At 37.2% G+C, this 20,180-nt stretch overlaps 1 protein-coding gene across 2 annotated transcripts; it reads right to left on the bottom strand.

Annotated features, from left to right (window-relative positions):
* Positions 1-424: 424 nt before the first annotated feature.
* On the bottom strand, positions 425-20,102 carry LOC110122253 (selection and upkeep of intraepithelial T-cells protein 7-like). Of its 2 annotated transcripts, XM_020869686.2 has the most exons (8): positions 19,807-20,102; positions 17,686-17,766; positions 14,696-15,043; positions 14,077-14,358; positions 11,070-11,231; positions 9,243-9,350; positions 2,193-2,315; positions 425-907 (listed from the first exon to the last, which is right to left on the bottom strand). In XM_020869686.2, the coding sequence occupies exons 2-8, from the start codon at positions 17,762-17,764 to the stop codon at positions 846-848; spliced, it is 1,164 nt and encodes a 387-aa protein (XP_020725345.2). In that variant the 5' UTR covers positions 17,765-17,766; positions 19,807-20,102; the 3' UTR covers positions 425-845. The 2 variants fall into 2 exon arrangements, with proteins under 2 accessions (XP_020725345.2, XP_020725344.2); XM_020869685.2 differs by lacking the exon at positions 19,807-20,102 and having other exon boundaries at positions 17,686-17,863.
* Between the last annotated feature and the right edge of the window lie 78 nt (positions 20,103-20,180).

The raw sequence follows: 20,180 nt of genomic DNA, 5'->3' as shown, positions 1-20,180 counted from the left end.
GTTTTGGATATCCCATGCTCAGTCACTCAGTCACGTCCAACTCTTTATGATCCCATGGACTATCGCCCACTGGACTCCTCTGTCCATGGAATTTTTCAGGCAAGAATACTGGAATGGGTTACCATTTCCTTCTCCAGGGGATCTTCCCGACCCAGTGATCGAATCCACGCCTCCTGAATCTCCTGTGTTGGCACGCTGATTGTTTACCACTGAGCCAGTTTTGAAAAGCCAGTTTTGGATATTATCCCCTCTTAACAGTGTATAGTGTTATCTCATGGTTGTTTTCACTTACAATTCCCTCATAATTTATGATGTTCAGCATCTTCTCGTATATGTACGCCAATCAAGAAGTAAGAGTTAGAACCGTGTATGGAACAACTGACTGGTTCAGGATTGAGAAAGGAGTTTGACAAGGCTATTTATTGTCACCATGTTTATTTGACTTATATGCAGAGCACATTGTGAGAAATGCCGGGTTGGATGAGTTACAAGATGGAATCAAGATTGCCAGGAGAAATATCAACAACCTCAGATATGTGGATGATATCACTCTAATGGCAGAAAGTGAAGAGGAAGTAAAGAACCTCTTGATGAGGGTGAAGGAGGAGAGTGAAAATGCTGACTTAAAACCAAATATTAAAAAAAAAAAACAAAAACTAAGTTCATGGCATCTGGCTCCATCACTTCATGGCAAATACAAAAGCAAAAGGTGGAAGCATTGACTGATTTTTTATCTTTGTAGAAACTTTCATTGAGACATTGGTAGGGATTACACTGAAGTTGTATACATTTGCAACATAATTATTGAAGAATTTTTCTCATTTGTTCTGTAGTGTTTTTCATTTCTACAGTTGGTGGATTGCATCTCTGTCACTTTGTATAGTGTATTCATCTTGTTCTTTATGTCCTGTAAATTGGAGGTTAAAAGGGAGGTTTAATCTGATTCAGGTTTCTTTTGCTTCCTTTTTTTTTTGCCAAGAACACACATCATAAGTAGTATTTTGTGCTTAACATGCAGAATAATATAATCTCTGGTGGTTTCTCTTTCTGTGATTTTAGCAACCACTGATGTTCAGCAACTAGGTTATTAATATATTTTCAAATTACTTTAAGTAGTCATTATTTTGCAACCATAATATAACTATTTATTGTTAATATTTTATTGATTAAATTGTTTTTCATATTTCTTATTTATTATCACCTAATATTTTAAACATTGTCATTTCCATTTGGGGAAATTTTTTTCTTAGATAATTTTCATAGAGTCTACAGTAATGGTATATTCTGTAAGTCCTTGACTAATTTTTATTTTTACTTATGAGAAATTATTTGAAATGGACAAAATTGTAGGCTCAAAGCTCATTTTGTCCTCAGCATTCTATATACATTACTGTTTCTTCTGACATCTAGTGATACACATTGAATGTCAATGTTCATTTAATGTTACGAAAAAAATTATACTAAGAAAGCAATGATGATTACTCATGGCTTTTGAGTTGCAATCTGATTACAGGAAATTTTGAAGGGAAGATCATTATCTGAGGTTTCTTGGCCTTCATTTATAATAGAAACAAAATTTTAGCAACAAAATCAGATACATCTCTAGCTTAATACCTATTGCTTGGGATTCTTTGGGTGAACAAAGACGGAGAAATGGTGAGATTTGTTCAAGAAAACAGGGTGAATGAACAGAGTTAATATTCAAGTAGTATCAAGTCTTAGTAACTTTCAATGAATGGAATAATGTATAAGAGCAGGTTAAATTGATCTATGTGGAAAGCAATGTCACAAGATGTGCTTGGAGAGATATGTATTGTGTTTTTTTGGGGGGGGTGCTGGAGATAGAGATGTCAACAAAAAAATTGCCACATATGACAGGAGAAGGGTAATAAGTCTGAGAAGCACAGCTATGATTCTGTGTGTTACTAGCCAAAAGAAAGGGCAAAAGAAGCTTGAGTCACTCTTTGGTTGCACACTTGAAGGGCTATAACTTATCCTTAGTTATTAAGTAACCATAGTATGTTAATGTATAACTTCACAAAACATAGATTTCGGCCTTTGTCTTTTCTCTGGAAACAGGATGAACCTTGGGCTGATAACCAGGTGGGAAGTGGGCCTTTTCAGGGAATAGAAAATAAATAAGTTCTGGAAAAATGATAGCCTCAGAGTCAAGACTCTCCCCACCCACTTACCTCTTAGCTTCATGCTTAAAACAATGATTAATAGACTGAAAAATGCCATTGGACAAGCTATAAGCATTGCCATATCCCGCATCCAGTCATTGTACAAGGGAAACAAAGGATCTGAAATAGAGACTGAAAAAAAAAATTAGTTGAGTTGTGAATTAGGGGGAGAGAATATTCAAGAAATAGCATTTAATATTACTAATGCTGAAAATTTATTCTTTAGAAGTCATTGTTCTACCACTTAAATGGATTAATTCAGTTAATCCTTACAATAACTATATAAAATAGATTCATTAACACTTTTTTTTATAATCTTCTTTCTTATCAACTTTGTGTTGAGTTTATAAGATGAAACCTTTGGATGAACAGAATGGCTTTTATGTTTGGGAGGAACGTGAATCTTTGGGAGCTAGACTGTTGTAGACAGAATAGGCCCCTAAAAGCATCTGTGTCCCAATACCTGAAACTTGTGAATATGTTACATTCCATGGAAATAGAAACTTTGCAGAGGTAATTAAGGTTATGAACCTTATCATAGGGAGATTATTCAAGTTTATTCATGCAGATCCAATATAGTTATATGAGTCCTTAAATCAGAGACTTTTTAAGACTGAAGTCAGAGAGATGTGGCAGAATGCAAGGTTAGAGAGAGTCAAATGATGAAATGGACTTGACCCACCCTTGCTGGAAGAGCCACATGGAAAGAATGTGAAGAAATCCAGGCAGGCTGCAATCCTCGGGCTGACAGCTGATAAGGAAATGGGACCTCAGTCCCACAACTTTAAGGAACAAAAATTGACCAACAATCTAAATAAATTCAGGAGTGAGGCTTTGTAAGTATAACCCACACTGTGGCAACATTCCTCTTCATCTTTGAAAAGTGTAAGTGCAAGTCACTCAGGTGTGTCCGACTCTTTGAGATCCCATGGACTATACAGTCCATGGAATTCTTCAGGCCAGAATACTGGAGTGGGTAGCCTTTCCTTTCTCCAGGGAATCTCCCAACCCAGGGGTTGAACCCAGGTCTCCCACATTGCAGGCAGATTCTTTACTAGCTGAGCCACAAAGGAAGCCTTTTATCCTTGGGACCATGGAACTAGAAAACCAATTATTTACTCCTAAAATATAATGGTGCAACAGGTATAGGAGAATATTTATCCATTCTCATTGAATTGTGAAGAAAATGAAAAGGAAAAAGTAGTCACTGCTCCCAAGTAACTTCAAAGGTCAGCTGGGAAAACTCCATTAGGTTTCAAGTCTTGAGGATAAACATGTATGATTCATGACTTTAGCTTCTAGGCTTACAGCTTTGTTTTTGGAGACATTCTTCCCTCATGAAGGGTAGCACACGTGTGGAGGTGGTTTAGTTGCTAAATCATGTCTGACTCTTGTGACCCCATGGACTGTAGCCTGCCAGGCTCCTCTGTCCATGAGATTCTCTACACTGAAAAATGAATCCCAAAGATATTCAATATCTAATTACAAGCTGGAATAAAGGTTACAGGGGAAATAACAACAACCTCAGATATGCAGATGATATCACTCTAATGGAAGAAAGGAAAGAGGAGCTAAAGAACCACTTGATGAAGGTGAAAGAGGAGAGTGAAGAAGCCTGCTTAAAACTCAGCATTCAAAAAACTAAGATCATGGCATCCAGTCCCATCACTTCATGACAAATAGATGGGGAAAAAGTGGAAACAGTGACAGATTTTATTTTCTTGCATTCCAAAATCACTCAGATGGTGTCTGCAGCCATGAAATTAAAAGATGTTTGCTCCTTGGAAGAAAAGCTATGACAAACCTAGACAGCATATTAAAAAGCAGAGACATCACTTTGCAGACAAAGGTCCATAAGTCATAAGTCAAAGCTTATGGTTTTTCCAGTAGTCATGTATGGATGTGAGAGTTGAACCGTAAAGAAGGCTGAGCGCCAAAGAATTGATGCTTTTGAACTGTGGTATTGGAGCAGACTCTTGAGAGTCCCGTGGACAAGGTGATCAAACCAGTCAATCCTAAAGGAAATCAGTCTTGAATATCCACTGAAGTTGAAGCTCCAATCCTTTGGCCACCTGATGGGAAGAGCCAACTCATTAGAAAAGACCCTGATGGTGAGAAATATTGAGGGCAAGTGGAGAAGGGGACGACAGAGGATGAGATGGTTGGATGGCATCACCAACTCAATGGATATGTGTTTGAGCAAACTCTGGAAGTTAGTGAAGGGCAGGGAAGTCTGGCATGCTGCAGTCCATGGGGTCACAAAGAGTTGGACACGACTTAGCGACTGAACAAGGATAACCCATGGAACTTATGTATGGTAACTTATGTGATAAAAAAGCATTTAGAAATGTCATTAAGTTATGAATCTCAAGGTGGCAATATTATCCTGGATTACCTGGGTGGGCCCAATTCAATCACAAGTACTCTTAGAGGTAGGCAGAAGTTTACTGTATACACAGAGGAGAAGACAATATGAAGATACAGCTGAGAGAGTTTTTAAATGTATTTCTACTGTCTTTGAAAATGTAGGAAATAATCCATTAACCAAGAAATGCAAGGAATGCAACTCTAGAAACTGTAAAAGGCAAGAAAATGAATTCTCCCTAGACCTTCTGAAGGAATTGCAGGTTTTGTGACATATTGGATTTAGCCCAGTGAAATCCAATGCAGACTTTTGACCTCTAGAACTGTAAGATAATAAATGTATGTTGTTTTAAGATACTAAATCTGTGGTAAGTTGGAAAAACTTTTGTGCCTCACATAGCATCATCAGGGGGAATTCCCTGGTGGTCTAGTGGTTAGGACTTGGCGCTTTCTCCGCTGTGGACCCAGGTTCAATCCCTTTTCAGGGAACTAAGATACCACAAGCTGTGTAGTATGACCACACACAAAAAAAAGAAAGAAAAAAGGGAAAAGAACACTTTTTGGAAACAAAAGGATAACCTACAGAATGTGGAAAGCAGAAGCAAGTCATGTATCTGGTAAAGCCTGTGTATCCAGAATATATAAAGAAATACAACTCAACAGTTAAAAGACAAGTAACACAATTTAAAAATTGGCAAATGATTTAGATATTTATCCAAAGAAAATATGCAAATAGTTGATAAATACAAGAAAATCTCTTCAACATCTTTGCTTATTAGAGATTTTTTTTTTTTTTTTTTTTAGCTTTTAAACAATAGAAATTTACTTCTCACAGTTCTGGAGTCTGGTTTCAGAGAGGGCTATGACTGAACTGACATTACCCAATGATGATATGGCAGTTTTTGTGATCTCATGAATTCCCTATGTTAGAGTTACAAACTCTTCTACACAAGAGAAAATCTGGGTGGACTTAGGCAAAAGGGGTGAGTTCATGGCTATGTCAATCTATTTCACCTTTGACTCTCAAAGTCCACTTCCCCCCTGTCTTTTTTGTTTGTTTGTTTCTTTTAATTTATTTATTTTACTTTACAACATTATATTGGTTTTGCCATACATTAACTTGAATCCACCATGGGTGTACATGTGCTCCCCATCCTGAACCCCCCTCCCAACTCCCTCCCCATCCCATTCCTCTGGATCATCCCAGTGCACCAGCTCCAAGCATCCTGTATTATGCATCAAACCTGGACTGGCGATTTGTTTCACATATGATAATTTACATGTTTCAATATCATTCTCCCATGTCATCCCACCCTCGCCCTCTCCCGCAGGGTCCAAAAGACTGTTCAATGTATCTGTGTTTCTCTTGCTGTCTTGCATACAGGGTTATCTTTACCATCTTTCTAAATTCCATATATATGTGTTAGTATACTGTATTGATGTTTTTCTTTCTGGCTTACTTCATTCTGTATAATAGGCTCCAGTTTCATCCACCTCATTAGAACTGATTCAAATGTATTCTTTTTAATGGCTGAGTAATATTCCGTTGTGTATACGTACCACAGCTTTCTTATCCATTCGTCTGCTGATGGGCATCTAGGTTGCTTCCATGTCCTGGCTATTATAAACAGTGCTGCAATGAACATTGGGGTGAACATGTCTCTTTCAGATCTGGTTTCCTCGGTGTGTATGCACAGAAGTGGGATTGCTGGGTCATATGGCAGTTCTATTTCCAGTTTTTTAAGAAATCTCCACACTGTTCTCCATAGTGGCTGTACTAGTTTGCATTCCCACCAACAGTGTAAGAGGGTTCCCTTTTCTCCACACCCTCTCCAGCATTTATTGCTTGTAGACTTTTGGATAGCAGCCCTTCTGACTGGCATGTAATGGTACCTCATTGTGGTTTTGATTTGCATTTCTCTGATAATGAGTGATGTTGAACATCTTTTCATGTGTTTTTTAGCCATCTGTATGTCTTCTTTGGAGAAATGTCTCTTTAGTTCTTTGGCCCACTTTTTGATTGGGTCTTTTATTTTTCTGGAATTGAGCTGCAGGAGTTGCTTGTATATTTTTGAGATTAATTCTTTGTCTGTTGCTTCATTTGCTATTATTTTCTCCCATTCTGAAGGTTGTCTTTTCACTTTGCTTATAGTTTCCTTTGTTGTGCAGAAGCTTTTAATTTTAATTAGGTCCCATTTGTTTATTTTTGCTTTTATTTCCAATATTCTGGGAGGTGGGTCATAGAGGATCCTGCTGTGGTTTATGTCGGAGAGTGTTTTGCCTATGTTCTCCTCTAGGAGTTTTATAGTTTCTGATCTTACATTTAGATCTCCAATCCATTTTGAGTAGAGAATTGAAAATAAAAAATCATATAGAGCAATGCTTGAGCTCAACAAATGAATGTACATACTCTATGGCTAATAGTGAAAGATATACAATAATAAGTGTTGGTGAGAATATGTAGAAGTGGAACCCTCACACAGTGGTGGTGAGAATTTCAAATAGTAAAGCCAATTTGAAAAATATTTTGGCAGTTATTTAAAAATGTGAAACAGAGAATTAATGTGATCCAGCAATTGCATTCCTAGGTGTATATCTGAGAGAAATGAAGACATATATCCACTCAAAATATTATACTCAAATACTCATAATGGAATTATTAATAATAATCAAAATTGGAAACAAACCAAGAAGCATTATTAACTGATCAGTGAATGAACAAAATGTTCTATATTTATATGATGGAATATTATTCAGCAATAGAAAGGAATGAAGAATTAATACATATTAAAATATGAATAGACCTTTAAAACATTATGCTAAGTGAAAGGAGTCAATCAAAGATGAGTGAATATCATTCGATTCCACTTATATGAAATGCTCAGGAAGAGCAAATTAAAACTGAGATGAGATACCACTGAATACACTAAGCTAAAATTAGAAAGATTGAGGGAAACCCAAAGTGGAAAACATGAGGAATAAATGTTCTCTTATCCATTGTAGGTGATGTGTAAAATAGCACACACAGTTTAGTGGTTTCTTATAAAGTTAAAAAAATTCACTTAACACAGGATTCAGTGCTTCCCTGGTTGCTCAGTAGTAAAGAATCTGCCTGCCAAAGCAGCAGACATGTGTTCGATCCCTGAGTGGGGAAGAGATGGCAACCCACCCCAGTATTTTTGCCTAGAAAATACCACTGAGAGAAGAGTCTGGTGGGCTCGAGTCCATGGGGTCACAAAAGAGTCAGACATGACTGAGAAACTAAACAACAGCAACATATGATCTAGTTTAATTCCTAAGTATTTATTTAAAAGAAATTGCTGACCACAGATAGGTGATCATTATACCTGAGGAGGGAAAAAAACCTTTACAATCAGAAATAATTTATATTTCCTTGGGCAGCTCTTTTAAAGACTCAGTTGGTCTATACCCTGGTCTGTTGGCTCCTCATGTCTATCTCTACAGAATCCTTAGGAGTAAGTGTTTTGACTTAGTTCAAATTAAGAAGTCTAGAGGAATTTTGTCTTAGGTGGACTATTTTTCTCAAACATCATATTCAAGTGCTTGGTTTGTTTAAACAAACATTAATTTTCCTCTTCATAATAGAAAGTAGGGTCTTTCCATCCATTGATTTGATAACTTCTGAGGCAAGGTTTGCAATTTTCAGTGGACAGATTAGAAATATAGGACTGTGCATGTTGTGGTTTAAGGCTGCCTAGGAAGGAAGCCTTGAGGAAGGGAGGAGAGGGAACCGAGAAAGTTCTACTAGTGACCACCCTAATTCTCTAAAATTCTCTTCTGTGGTTTGACAAGAATGCCTCAAGTAAAATAAAGGGTTTCTTTGCCTTTATTAGATGGCAATTATCTCATATATACATATTCCTTAGAAATCTCTAAATTATGAATTGCCAAGTGCTAAAAAAATATATATATTAACTAATATAATATATAATAAAATCATTTTATTAGTTTATCAATTTCACCTCTAAATGATAACCATATTTCATAATAGTCAAAGGAAAGAAAGTAAATTCGCTCAGTTGTGTCTGATTCTTTGCGACCCCATGGACTATACAGTCCATGGAACTCTCCAGGCCGGAATACTAGAGTGGGTAGCCTCTCCCTTATCCAGGGGATCTTCCCAACCCAGAAATCGAACCAAGGTCTCCAGCATTGCAGGTGGATTCTTTGCCAACTGAGCTACCAGAGAAGCCTAAGGAAAGAATTCAGTATTTCATAAGCTTCCTGAAACTGCATGCAGATTTAAGAGGTATATGTGAGCACTGCAATTGGATTAATACTAACATTATATTTTCAAACTAGACTCTAAGCCTCAAATAGATAAGAAACTTTGACCTAGAGTCATGAAGGTACACCAACAATGGCATAGTAAATTAGTGACTGGATGCAGTCATATTTTCTGAAACCAGAATGCTTCTTATTCCTAATAGCAGAAGGAGTTATTTCCTTAAGTGTAGTTGAAAACGCTGGTGGTGGCCAAAGCAGCTTCAGTCTTTGACACCCACAATAATCAGTGTCAGAATTTGGTCCTCTGAGATGTCACCTAAACTGTTGATCTTCCTGGTTATGAGGAAAAAGTCATACAGCTCTTGCTAAACACCAAGAAAACAGATATCCAGGGAAAGGAGATCTGTTAAGCTCTTAGTAGTAGTCACTGTGATTAAGCCCATTTACCTCGTCTCCGGAACTTCAGATATATAATGAGCAGTCCAAAAAAGACTAAACAAGTCAGTAATTGAATGACGCTTGGGCGCAACCAACCATGGCAGTCACATGGGAACACTAGAACAGAGAGAGTTTATATTAATGAAAGAGGAATGCAGGAATGTGGGTTACCATTGACCTAAGGACCATTATCAGAAAAAGCATAGTCATTGCTTCATGCCCACTCAACCTATGTAGGGCTAGGATGTGAGTTTGCTTTGTGGCTGGTGGCTGACCCTAGTAAAACTGGACTTATGGACCCAGCAGAACTAAGAGGAGTTTTTTCCCCTAATTCTCACCACCTAGTCTAGCACTGAATTAATCTGGGGGAACCGGACTGATGTCCTGGGATCTTCATTAGATTTCTGGGCGTTCTGAGGGTTGTGAGATTAGACAGATGGAGCAATGGTGACACCGAAGTGACTGAAAAAAGCAAACACACTTTAAACCCCTCAGCTTTAATTTCCCTGTCAAGGGGCTTATTTCTACAAGTTTAGCAGAGATAATTAAAGTGTTACCGTATACTACTAAAATAATTATGCATTTATTCTTTGATCTCTATCAATTTCCAGAAGAAAATAACCAGAAGTAATGAGATACTCCTCAAAGAAGCTCAACTGAAGTAAAATTATGACCTCAAGTCTTTAAAAGTCTTCTCTGGGGAAGGCAGAGAAGAGCCACTCATTGTGATATAATTGGTAGAAATCATGGAACAATAGATTTTATTTCCAAAATGAAGAAAGTTCCCATGGTGACTATGGAATAGGCATGTTTCCTGAGATAACAACCTCCTCAATCATTAAGGTGTGCAAGCAGAAACCTGAAACCAGTTACTGCAAATAAGCATGATGACCAGAGCATGAGGGTTGGAACCACAGACATCTGCCTTCCAGTCTTGTCTCTATCATTTACAAGCTGTGATTTGTGACATTTTCATCTATAAAATGGTGACAATAAAAGCACGGCCTTTAGGATTAATTTAGGTGACTTTGGAAAAATGAATGTTATTGATACAATCCCTAGCATAATGTAGGCACCCAATAAATGTGGTACAGGGTTTTATGGATTAGGTAGGGAAATGGGTCCGATAGATTATATCTTCTCCTTTGACTCATCTCCTTTAAAATTATCTAGAGTCAATAGCTAGATTCACATCCCCCATCTAGCAGCTTACTCATCTATATAGAATCTATTTTGCCTGGACATAAGTTGGGAAAAGAAATGTTTTTAAAATTGTTCTATGTCTTTTTACCTAATGGGTCACTATCGTTCAGTGATATGTTCACTCAGAAGGATGATACATTCATTCAGTTTAACCACAAAACCGGATGGAAGAGTCTGGTTATAAAGGACTTTTTGATTTAGAGACCTATCTCTTTTTCATGTTGACATTATTTAAGCTCTAAAAAGGAGGTGATATCTTGAAAGTTAATAAGAACTTACATAAGCAAAAAGACTATCATCAAATTAAGTGTATTCTAGAGCAAGACTCACAGGATTCATCCATCACAAAGTGATTTTGAGTGAGGCAGACACTGGATTCACTTCATGTTGATTGAATATTTACTTAAGAGAGAAAGCCCTTACCTTGAGGGCATAGAACTAACTGTGGGTCCGAACAACTCAGGAAACATCTATACTGACCTCCTTCCTAAAACAGCATTGTCCTGGGAAGTTCCTAATTAGGAGATGTGAAGTTCAACATTTCTAAAGTGAGAAACAAGCTCTAAATCTTCCTATGATTGGCATAATTGACAAATGTTGTACAGTTTTGCCTGAACACCCCATGTGACTTACACATCACATTAAGAGAGATTCCGTTAATGACTCCACACTCGTTGCAGCAGTAACCTCCTTTTGTGAAACATTGACAAGAGAGGACAATAGTCAAAAACAATATCACGAACAGAAGCGATACAGAGAATATCATCCAAATGTGGTCTGGGTAAAACAGATCGCCTGAAAGAAAGGGCAGAGCCATTTGAAGATCAATAAACCCACAACACAGAGCACCAGTGGATTAGGAATTTTACTGCTAATAAAGCAAGATTCTCTTTTAGGTCCTGTTTTCTTTACTTTTTTGTATGTGGGTGGGGGCTAAAGTTCAGTGGAGCTGTTTTAGTGGCAAATACAGAGCCTGGAATTGAGTTTGTTTGGGGGATAGAATTTAATTTGAGGCTATAGTTGATAGAAGGAAGTCTCTCTCTCTCCATCCCTCACTCTCACTCTCATTTTTTATTAACAATTCCAGTGCAAATGTTTCCTAATTATAAAGGAAACAGTCAAGCAGAATCCTGTACACCCTGCTTGTGGCTGAGAAGCTCACTGGCTATAAGATAGCCTCAAAACTGTCTCTAGTGAGTTCTTAGGGTGTAAAGATAATGGAGACAAATAGACATTTCTTTACTTTTATGCTCTGCATTTCTTGATAAGGTCTCTTTAATACTAGGTATATGGTATATCCCTTAAAAATGTTTATTGTTGGGGCTTCCCTGGTGGCCCAGTGGTTGAAACTTGGCTTTCCAAGGCATAGGTTGTAAGTTTGATCCCTGGTTGGGGAGCTAAGACCCCACATGCCTCGTGGCCAAAAACCCAAGACATAAAACAGAAGCAATATTGTAAAAAATTCAATAAAGACATTCAAAATGGTCCACAACAAAAAATTCTTTAAAAAAATATTTATTGTTTCACTTTTAACTTTTGACTTCTAACCTATATGTAATTTATTTCTGTATATAATTATATGTATGAGTCTTTTTCTCCCAGAAATATTGACAATTATTCTAACATCTTATAGGAACTTTTTCATTTTTTTAAAGCACTAAACTTTATACTTCGTAATTTGTTATACTGTTTTTTATGATTTGAATCTCTTTCTGCCCTTCTTAGTTTTAGCATTGATAAAATGGCCTACTCCTGTGACAGCACATAATACTCTATGTTTAGAAATGCCACAAACTGTTTAACATTTATTCACAATTACTTTATTATAGTCAGTCAGTTTTTAATCTGATAAAGGAAATTCTTCCTCATTTTTAAAATTATTTTTGCCATTTACAGATATTCATTTTTCCATACTAACTTCAAACTTACCTTATCCATATTTTTAAAGACTTCCAAGGAATTTCTTTCTGTAATGTCTTAAATAATTATATTAATTTTGGATTATTTTTGTCTTCAAGGAGGTGAATATTCCTGTTAAAAACTGACTATTCCTCCACAGATATTTATCTCTTTTTGAGGTCTTTCAGGCAGAATATGTGCTATATTTCATAGAAGTTCTGTATTTACCTTGTGATGAAATTTTGTGGCTAATGTTAAGCACATGTTACTTTTTCCAGATTTTCATTGGGATTGACCTTCTTATTATTAGTCCTTGTTCTAGTTTCCAATTAAGGAAATTCATTATCCATAAATATGTGCCTTTTTGTTGCATATTTAGCACATATTTGATATTTTTTAATATTAGCAACAACATTTTGGGGGCCAGTTTTTCAGGGAAAATAAAGCTTAACTTGCAGTGTTTTTATAGATTTCATATTTATTTTATGTTAAATTTTTAATCTATATGAATATTTGTGAATTAGATAAAAGTCAGAGCTGTATTTATTACATGGGATATGAAAAGTTTTAACAATATTGTTCACACAGCCTATAAAAGCCACTTTTTTCAAAATTATTAACTATTACATGATTCAATTTTAAATATTAATTTAATTGCTTATGATACAGTTTTTTTCTCAGCTATTATGTTTATGTTATAGCCTATTCCAATTTCAATCCTGTCTGAAATTAATGATTGAATATGTATGCAAGTGTGCATGCATGCTCAGTCATGTCCGACTCTGCTACCCAGGAACTGTAGCCTACCAGGCTCCTCTGTCCATGGGATTTCCCAGGTAAGAATACTTGAGTGAGTTGCCAATTCCTACTCCAGGGAATCTTCCTGACCCAGGGATCAAATGCACATCCGCTATCTCCTGCATTGGCAGGTGGATTCTTTACCACTGTGCCACCTGGGAAGCCCAGATATATCTATATAATGCTTACTAATTTGAATAGGAAACAACTATCTTTAGTGAAACAATAAGAAACATTTGAAAGATTTAAAACAGGTTCTGAAGAAAATTCTTCTTTACCATTGATAAAAGAGATCAAAACAAATGCCTCTAAATATTCATTTTTGCCTGCTGTGTTTATGTGTTTTCCTCCTACCTCTCTCCCTATTCCTACTCAGATAATTTGCAGATTTCTCTTAGTCATCTAAAGGACATCCAAGTTGCTTCCATGTCCTGGCTATACCCAGAGGAATCGGGTGGAGAGGGAGGTGGGAGGGGGGATCGGGATGGGGAATACATGTAAATCCATGGCTGATTCATGTCGATGTATGACAAAAACCACTACAATATTGTAAAGTAATTAGCCTCCAACTAATAAAAATAAATGGAAAAAATAAAATAAAATAAAGGACATCTAAAAGGTGAATGCTCCAAAGTTCAGTTCTAGGAACCTGGTTTTTTATTTTTTCTATCCTTATTCACTTTGTATCTTGTCCAATTCCATTGTTTTAAATATTCTTCTTAAAGACATTCACATATGTCTCAAGCCTGGTCTCCTCCATAGAACTTTAAACTCACTATCTAACTCCCAGTTGATATTTCCTTATAAGTCTTATCTCTAAGATAGGCTCATTTCACAAACTTCCCCATCTCAGGAGATGAAAACATTTTTTCATGACTCAAATTATCCTATTAATTTTTCTTTATGTTGATATACTGACAACGAACCTCTGACAAGCACTCACCAGCCAGGATGATATTTGTTCGTTTCTCTTCACCTGTTAGAGGATTGCGGATGTAGCAAGTCATGTTGTCCCATGACTGGTTTCTAAGGACAAGAGTCGTCTTCACGTGAAACAATCTGGCTCCGTCCTGTGAATAGGACTCTGATGAATGCGGAACTCTTTCTCCTCTGCCGTCTCTGCATTCCATCTGGGGCTTTGGGAACCACCCTCCTGAGTTACAGTCCACCACGAGCCCCTCAGTGCCAGGCGCCTGAACATGGATTTGTGTTTCCAAGCCTAATGCTGGGGAAAATGGGACAGAAAGATCAAGACAGTTGTTGCTTTGAGATTGGATTGGAAATCTGAAAAGAGTCTCATTAACCTTGTGATCTTCAACAGAAGAAGAGGCAATACTCAAATTCACGTCCAAATTACAAACTGGGCAAATTCTGATCACTCTTCATTGTCTGTCCACTGCATAGTATATTCTTGCATTAGATAAACAGATTTTTCTTATTATAGTATTTGAAACATGTTTGAAAATGTGAAAAAATAAAAAGAAACATTGATATATTTTCATATATTTCAGCTTACAGGGTCACAAGGGCATTGGTATGCAACATTCCACCATGAAACTTACCTGCTATGCTCAGATTCATGCTGGCCACATCATTAATGCCACTACCTTTAAATGAACACTGATATGATCCATCATCAGAAACACTGATATTACGAAGTCTGAGAGTCACTTTGCCCTCTCTAATGGCCTCTTTCACAAACTCTGTGCGATTCACATATTCTGGGGCAGCTTCTTCACTCACTCCATGGCCATCTCTGTATAGGTGAACGAGTTTGGAATCGTCCCCTCTGAACCAGCGCACCTCCATATGCTCTGCGCTTCGCGGCGGGGACAACTGGCAGCTGAGCTCAGCGTGTCCTCCTACTGCAGCCACCAAGTGTCTCGTGGGAATGGTGACTGTCCAGTTTTCTGTGGAAGATGGAAAACCAGGATACATGTGAGGCCAACAACTTCTTTGTTGCTACACATTGTAGGATATACTAGTTCTTATCATCTGACCTGGCCATTCTATATGTCCAGCTATGACTATATCCCTTTCTAAACATTTCACTACAAAAAAATCAACTAGACACAGAAGAAGTAGGTAATGAAGGAAATGAGTGGCAAAAAGCTATAAAATATACAAGAATAAAAATACCAGAAGAAATTCATTACTTTAAATGTAAATGGACTAAACTCTCCAATCAGCAGACAGAATTGGCAGAAGGTATAAAAACACATGATACAACTATATATTGTCTGCAAAAGGCTCACTTTAGATCCAAAGACTTGAATAAGTTGAAAGTAAAAGGATTGAAAAAGTTATTAAATGCAAATAGTAACCAAAACAGAACAAGTCTTGCTATACTAATATCATGCAAAATAGGCTTTCTCCCCAGCTTTATTGAAGAATCAGTCCTAAATATTCATTAGAAGGACTGATGCCAAAGCTGAAGTTCCAATACATTGGCCACCTAATGTGACGAGTCAATTCATTAGAAAAACCCTGATGCTGGGAAAGATTGGAGGCAGGAGGAGAAGGGGACAACAGAGGATGAGATGGTTGGATGGCATCACCAACTCAATGAACATGAGTTTGAGCAATCTCCAGGAGTTGGTGATGGACAGGGAGCCCTGGCAAGCTGCAGTCCATGGAGTCACAAAGAGTTGAACATGACTGAGTGACTGAACTGAATAACAAAAAATTGTGTATTTAAAGTGTGTAACTCTCAGTCATTATTGTTTCAAATATTTCTTCTATTTGTTTCTCTTTTTCTTTTCGTACCAGGATTCCATTTTATATTTTTAGTTGTCCCACAGTTTTTAGATTTTTCTCTTCCATTTTTTTTTTTACTCTTTGCCTGGTTTTCAATTTTGAAAGTTTCTGCTGATAATCCTCAAGCTCAAAGATTCTTTCCTCAGCCATGTCCAGGCTACTAATGAGCCCATGAAAGGAATTCTTCATTTCTGTTAGTGTTTTTAATCCCTATGACTTCTTTCTGATTCTTTCTTAGAATTTACATCTCTTTGCTTGCATTGCTTATCTGTTCCTGCATGTCATCTACTTTCCCATTAGAACCTTTAGCATATTAGCCACAGTTATTTTAATCTAATCTGACAATTCCAACAATCCTGCCATATCAATTTCTTATTTTGATACTTTGCTCTAACCCTTCCACCTGATGTTTTGCCTTCTAGTATGCTTTGTAATATTTTGTTGGAAGCCACACATGATGCACTGGGAGCAAAAACTTTGATTAAAGGCATTTAGTGAGTTAGTGGTAAGTTAGCAGTAGGGGAGATATCCTTGTTCTGTGATTAGATTTCAGTCTTTTAGTGAGCCTATGTCCCTGACTCTGAGCTTCATAAGCGCTTCTCAGTGGTATCCCTCCTTGCTGCGTGTGTGTGCTCAGTCCCTTCAGTCTTGTCTGACTCTGTACAGCCCCTTGGACTGCAGCCGGCTAGGCTCCTCTGTCCATAGTATTCCCCCAGCAAGAAGACTGAAATGGGTTGCCATGGCCCCCTCCAGGGAGGATGGATCAAACTCATTTCTCCTGTGTCTCCTGCATTGCAGGCAGATTTTTCACTCATGAGCCACCAGGGAAACCATATCCCTCCTTAATGGGACACAAAGGATACAGCGGCCAGGAGTTGGATGTTTTCCTGCCCCCAGGGAAGTTAGACTCTGAGAAAATACCAATAGGTTAGGTTCTGGTAAAATATTGTCTCTTGAGGGCAAGCCTTACTAAGAAGAGCATATTTCAAAGTAGTTGCTCTTCCCCTCCCCCTGCTAGAAATACAATGGCATTTCCCCCCAAATTCCCTGTGAGAGCCTAGTAAAAACCACGGAGGTAAAATTCACAAAAGTGAGCTTTCTCATGATTGGGCCCTCTTGGAGTTTTTAACTTTCAGACTTGCCCACACTGAGCCTATAGCAATTCAGTTATTACAGTTTAGGTTTTCCTACCCTTGTACTGGTTTCCACAAAGACTTATGGCCTGGGAAGTTGTGAGTCTCTCTGTCTACTTAGGGCTTCCCTGATAGCTCAGTTGGTAAAAAATCTACCTGCAATGCAGGAGTTCCTGTTTTGATTCCTGGGTCAGGAAGATTCCCTGGAGAAGGGATAGGCTACCCACTCCAGTATTCTTGGGCTTCCCTTGTGGCTCAGCTGGTAAAGAATATGCCTGCAATGTGGGAGACCTGGGTTTGATCCCTGGGTTGGGAAGATCCCCTGGAGAAGGGAACAGCTACCCACTCCAGTATTCTGGCCTGGAGAATTCCATAGACTGTACAGTCCATGGGGTGGCAACGAGTTGGACATGACGAGTGACTTTCACTTCAGTATCCACTTATGTATCTCTCTAATTTGGGAAGGAGCTATTTGTCCTATTATCTCAATTCTCTGTTGAATCTAGGAAGAGTTGTTGACTTTCAGTTTTTTCAGTTTTTTACTTGATAGTAGGCCACAGTAATGACTTCCAAGCTCCTTACATGCTAGAATGGACACTGTAAACCCGCTCTAGGTTCTTTCCACAGCTGTGACTCAGTAAAAAGAGAGTGGATGCTCTTACCTGAAGTTGATATCATCACTTGTAGAAGAAGAAAGCTCACACAGGACCCAGAAAAAGAAGAGGATTTATGCTTCATCATGCCTGGAAAAAGAGACAAGTAAAAAGTCATAGACTATGAGATATGAGGCAGGAAATGTCAGGATACTCAAAATTAAATCAAGATCATCGATAGGTACAACTTGGGACTCCTTTCATAGTATAACCCATCTCAGTATTCAGGCAAATGTCTGAATTTTACCATCTCTCCCCACTTGGTTCTTATCAGGAGAGGCCTTGTTAATCCCTCTTTCCCATGAATTCATACTCTGCTTTTTCTCTCTTTCACTTTATGATCTAACTGACTAGATGAGCATTTCCTATGGTGCGTGTAACAAATGGAGCAGAAAAAAAAAAATCCTAAGTGAATAAATCAGGGGAGGGAATAAAAAATGGCAAGCACAAAAGCATGAATGCTTAAATATGCATGATAAAATAAGGGGAGTCTTTTCTGGATTTATGTCCTTGAACAATTAAGATGAGATCAAATTATGATAGAACTAAGATAGCTTGTCAACAATTTTGTATATTATTTATAAAAAAGAAAGAGTGCTGAAATATTAACTAGGTATCTTGTATTTTATCTGGCAACTCTCCTATAACTCATAGTAAGAAACACGTGAGTTGGATTACGAAGTCAGTAAGTAAAAAAAACCAAACAAACATGAGATAATAACAAGAAAAAAAGGGTTCAAATATTTATATATCTTTAAGGGAAATGTAAGACTGTATTCACATCATAACTGTGTGCTAAAAAAATGAGTCAAGAGCTGAAGGAAGAAGTTCCTCTGGTCATGGGAAACAAAATCTGTCTGCTATTGAAACTAAACACAATTTAGCTACTATTGAAAAAAAAAAAAAGTCCTATTTGTACTTTATAAAGCCCATGTGAAAATATTTTAAGTAATTGTGCTTTAAATTTTATTATTGTACATATCTGATAGATATGACAAATGATTATCAGCAATGCTAGTCTTTAAACAGTTCACATCAATGGATAAAATTAGGCAATGGGTTGGCATAGCACCCAGAAAAGCAGATTACAATTTCCAAAGGAATGTAATCTCTAAATGACTCATAGTTATTTTGATATTTCCCTCCACTACCTCTCATTCCTATTTAGAATCATTAAATTTTGAATTTATGAAAGATAATTAATCATTTTTCAAAACAAGCTACAAAAGAAATAAAGGCACATGTTCAGACTTATAACAAATATTCATGGTATTTTTATTTGTGAAACTCAATAGCTGAAAATAGCTCAAAATTTTACTTACAGATAAATGGATAAGCAAGTTTTGATATGTCTATATGATGTAATTAACTCAGTAATAAAAAGGAATGAATCATTTTTACATGTGTGTGAATTTTGAAAGGATAGTGCTGAGTTAAAGAAACCAGACAGAAAATTATACACATTCATTTTAAAAGTATTCAATTTATTATATTTCAATTATACCTCATTAAATTTTTTAATCTACTTTTACAAATACAATTAAAACTAGTAATACTCTTTTATGGGGTACTTACATTTAATAACAATACCACCTATACTTAAGGAAAGGATTCTTCGTCACTGGGGATACCTACCATAGCATCTAAAGCACTGGCATCACTGTAAGCTTTTTTGATGTCTTTAAAAGAAGAGGCTAGGGAAGGGGTTCCATTTCTGGGACCCAGGACAGATAGGATCGGTCTTTAATTGTCAGCAGTTGAAAAATGAAGTATGAAAGCAGATCTTCCTTTTTTTTTTTTTTCAGCTGTGTTGGATCTTCACTGTCGCTAATGGGTTTTATTTGCCCCATGGGATGTGGAATCTTAGTTCCCTGACCAGGGATGGAACAGTATCCCCTGCAGTAGAAGGCAGACTCTTAACCCCTGGACCACCAGGGAAGTCCCTAGATCTTCTCTTTTGAAACACCTCACGATCTGTTACTTTTTCAAATCCACAAGTACCACTTGTCTGTGATGAAAAGATTGGCAAAATACTACAGAAAATTAGAGCTAAAAGAACCCCTAACACCATGTTTAAGGAGGTGGAATATAGCCTTATCCATATCTATCTTTCACAATCTGGTCACTTACTTGAGCTCCAGAATCCAGAAGAAATTTCTTTCCAGGTCCTTCATTAAGTTGTCTCAATGTCCAAGGGTGAATCAGCCATGCTGCCGCATGAGATACTATAAAGTGGGTCCTGTGTACCAGAGCATTCACCTATTGCCTGCCAGCTGAACTTGTTTTTATTCTAAATTGAAATCAATAGCCTTTCATAGAGACAATAGCAAGGTGCCTATTGTCTGTAATATAAGATCTCAAAACCATTTGCAGCTGTACCTTGCATCACCTGGGAGAACTCGTGTTATCTTTTCAAGAGACATGTACTGACAACATGCCTTAGCCTGAAATGACATCTGAGCTCATCAGTCTTTATGTATATTCCCCTGGATTTTTTCTTCACA

This window comes from Odocoileus virginianus, chromosome 5 (assembly GCF_023699985.2).
Source record: "Odocoileus virginianus isolate 20LAN1187 ecotype Illinois chromosome 5, Ovbor_1.2, whole genome shotgun sequence".
Taxonomy (NCBI): domain Eukaryota; kingdom Metazoa; phylum Chordata; class Mammalia; order Artiodactyla; family Cervidae; genus Odocoileus; species Odocoileus virginianus.
The sequence above is the reverse complement of the archived record's forward strand: the minus strand, read 5'-3'. Positions and strand labels throughout refer to the sequence as shown.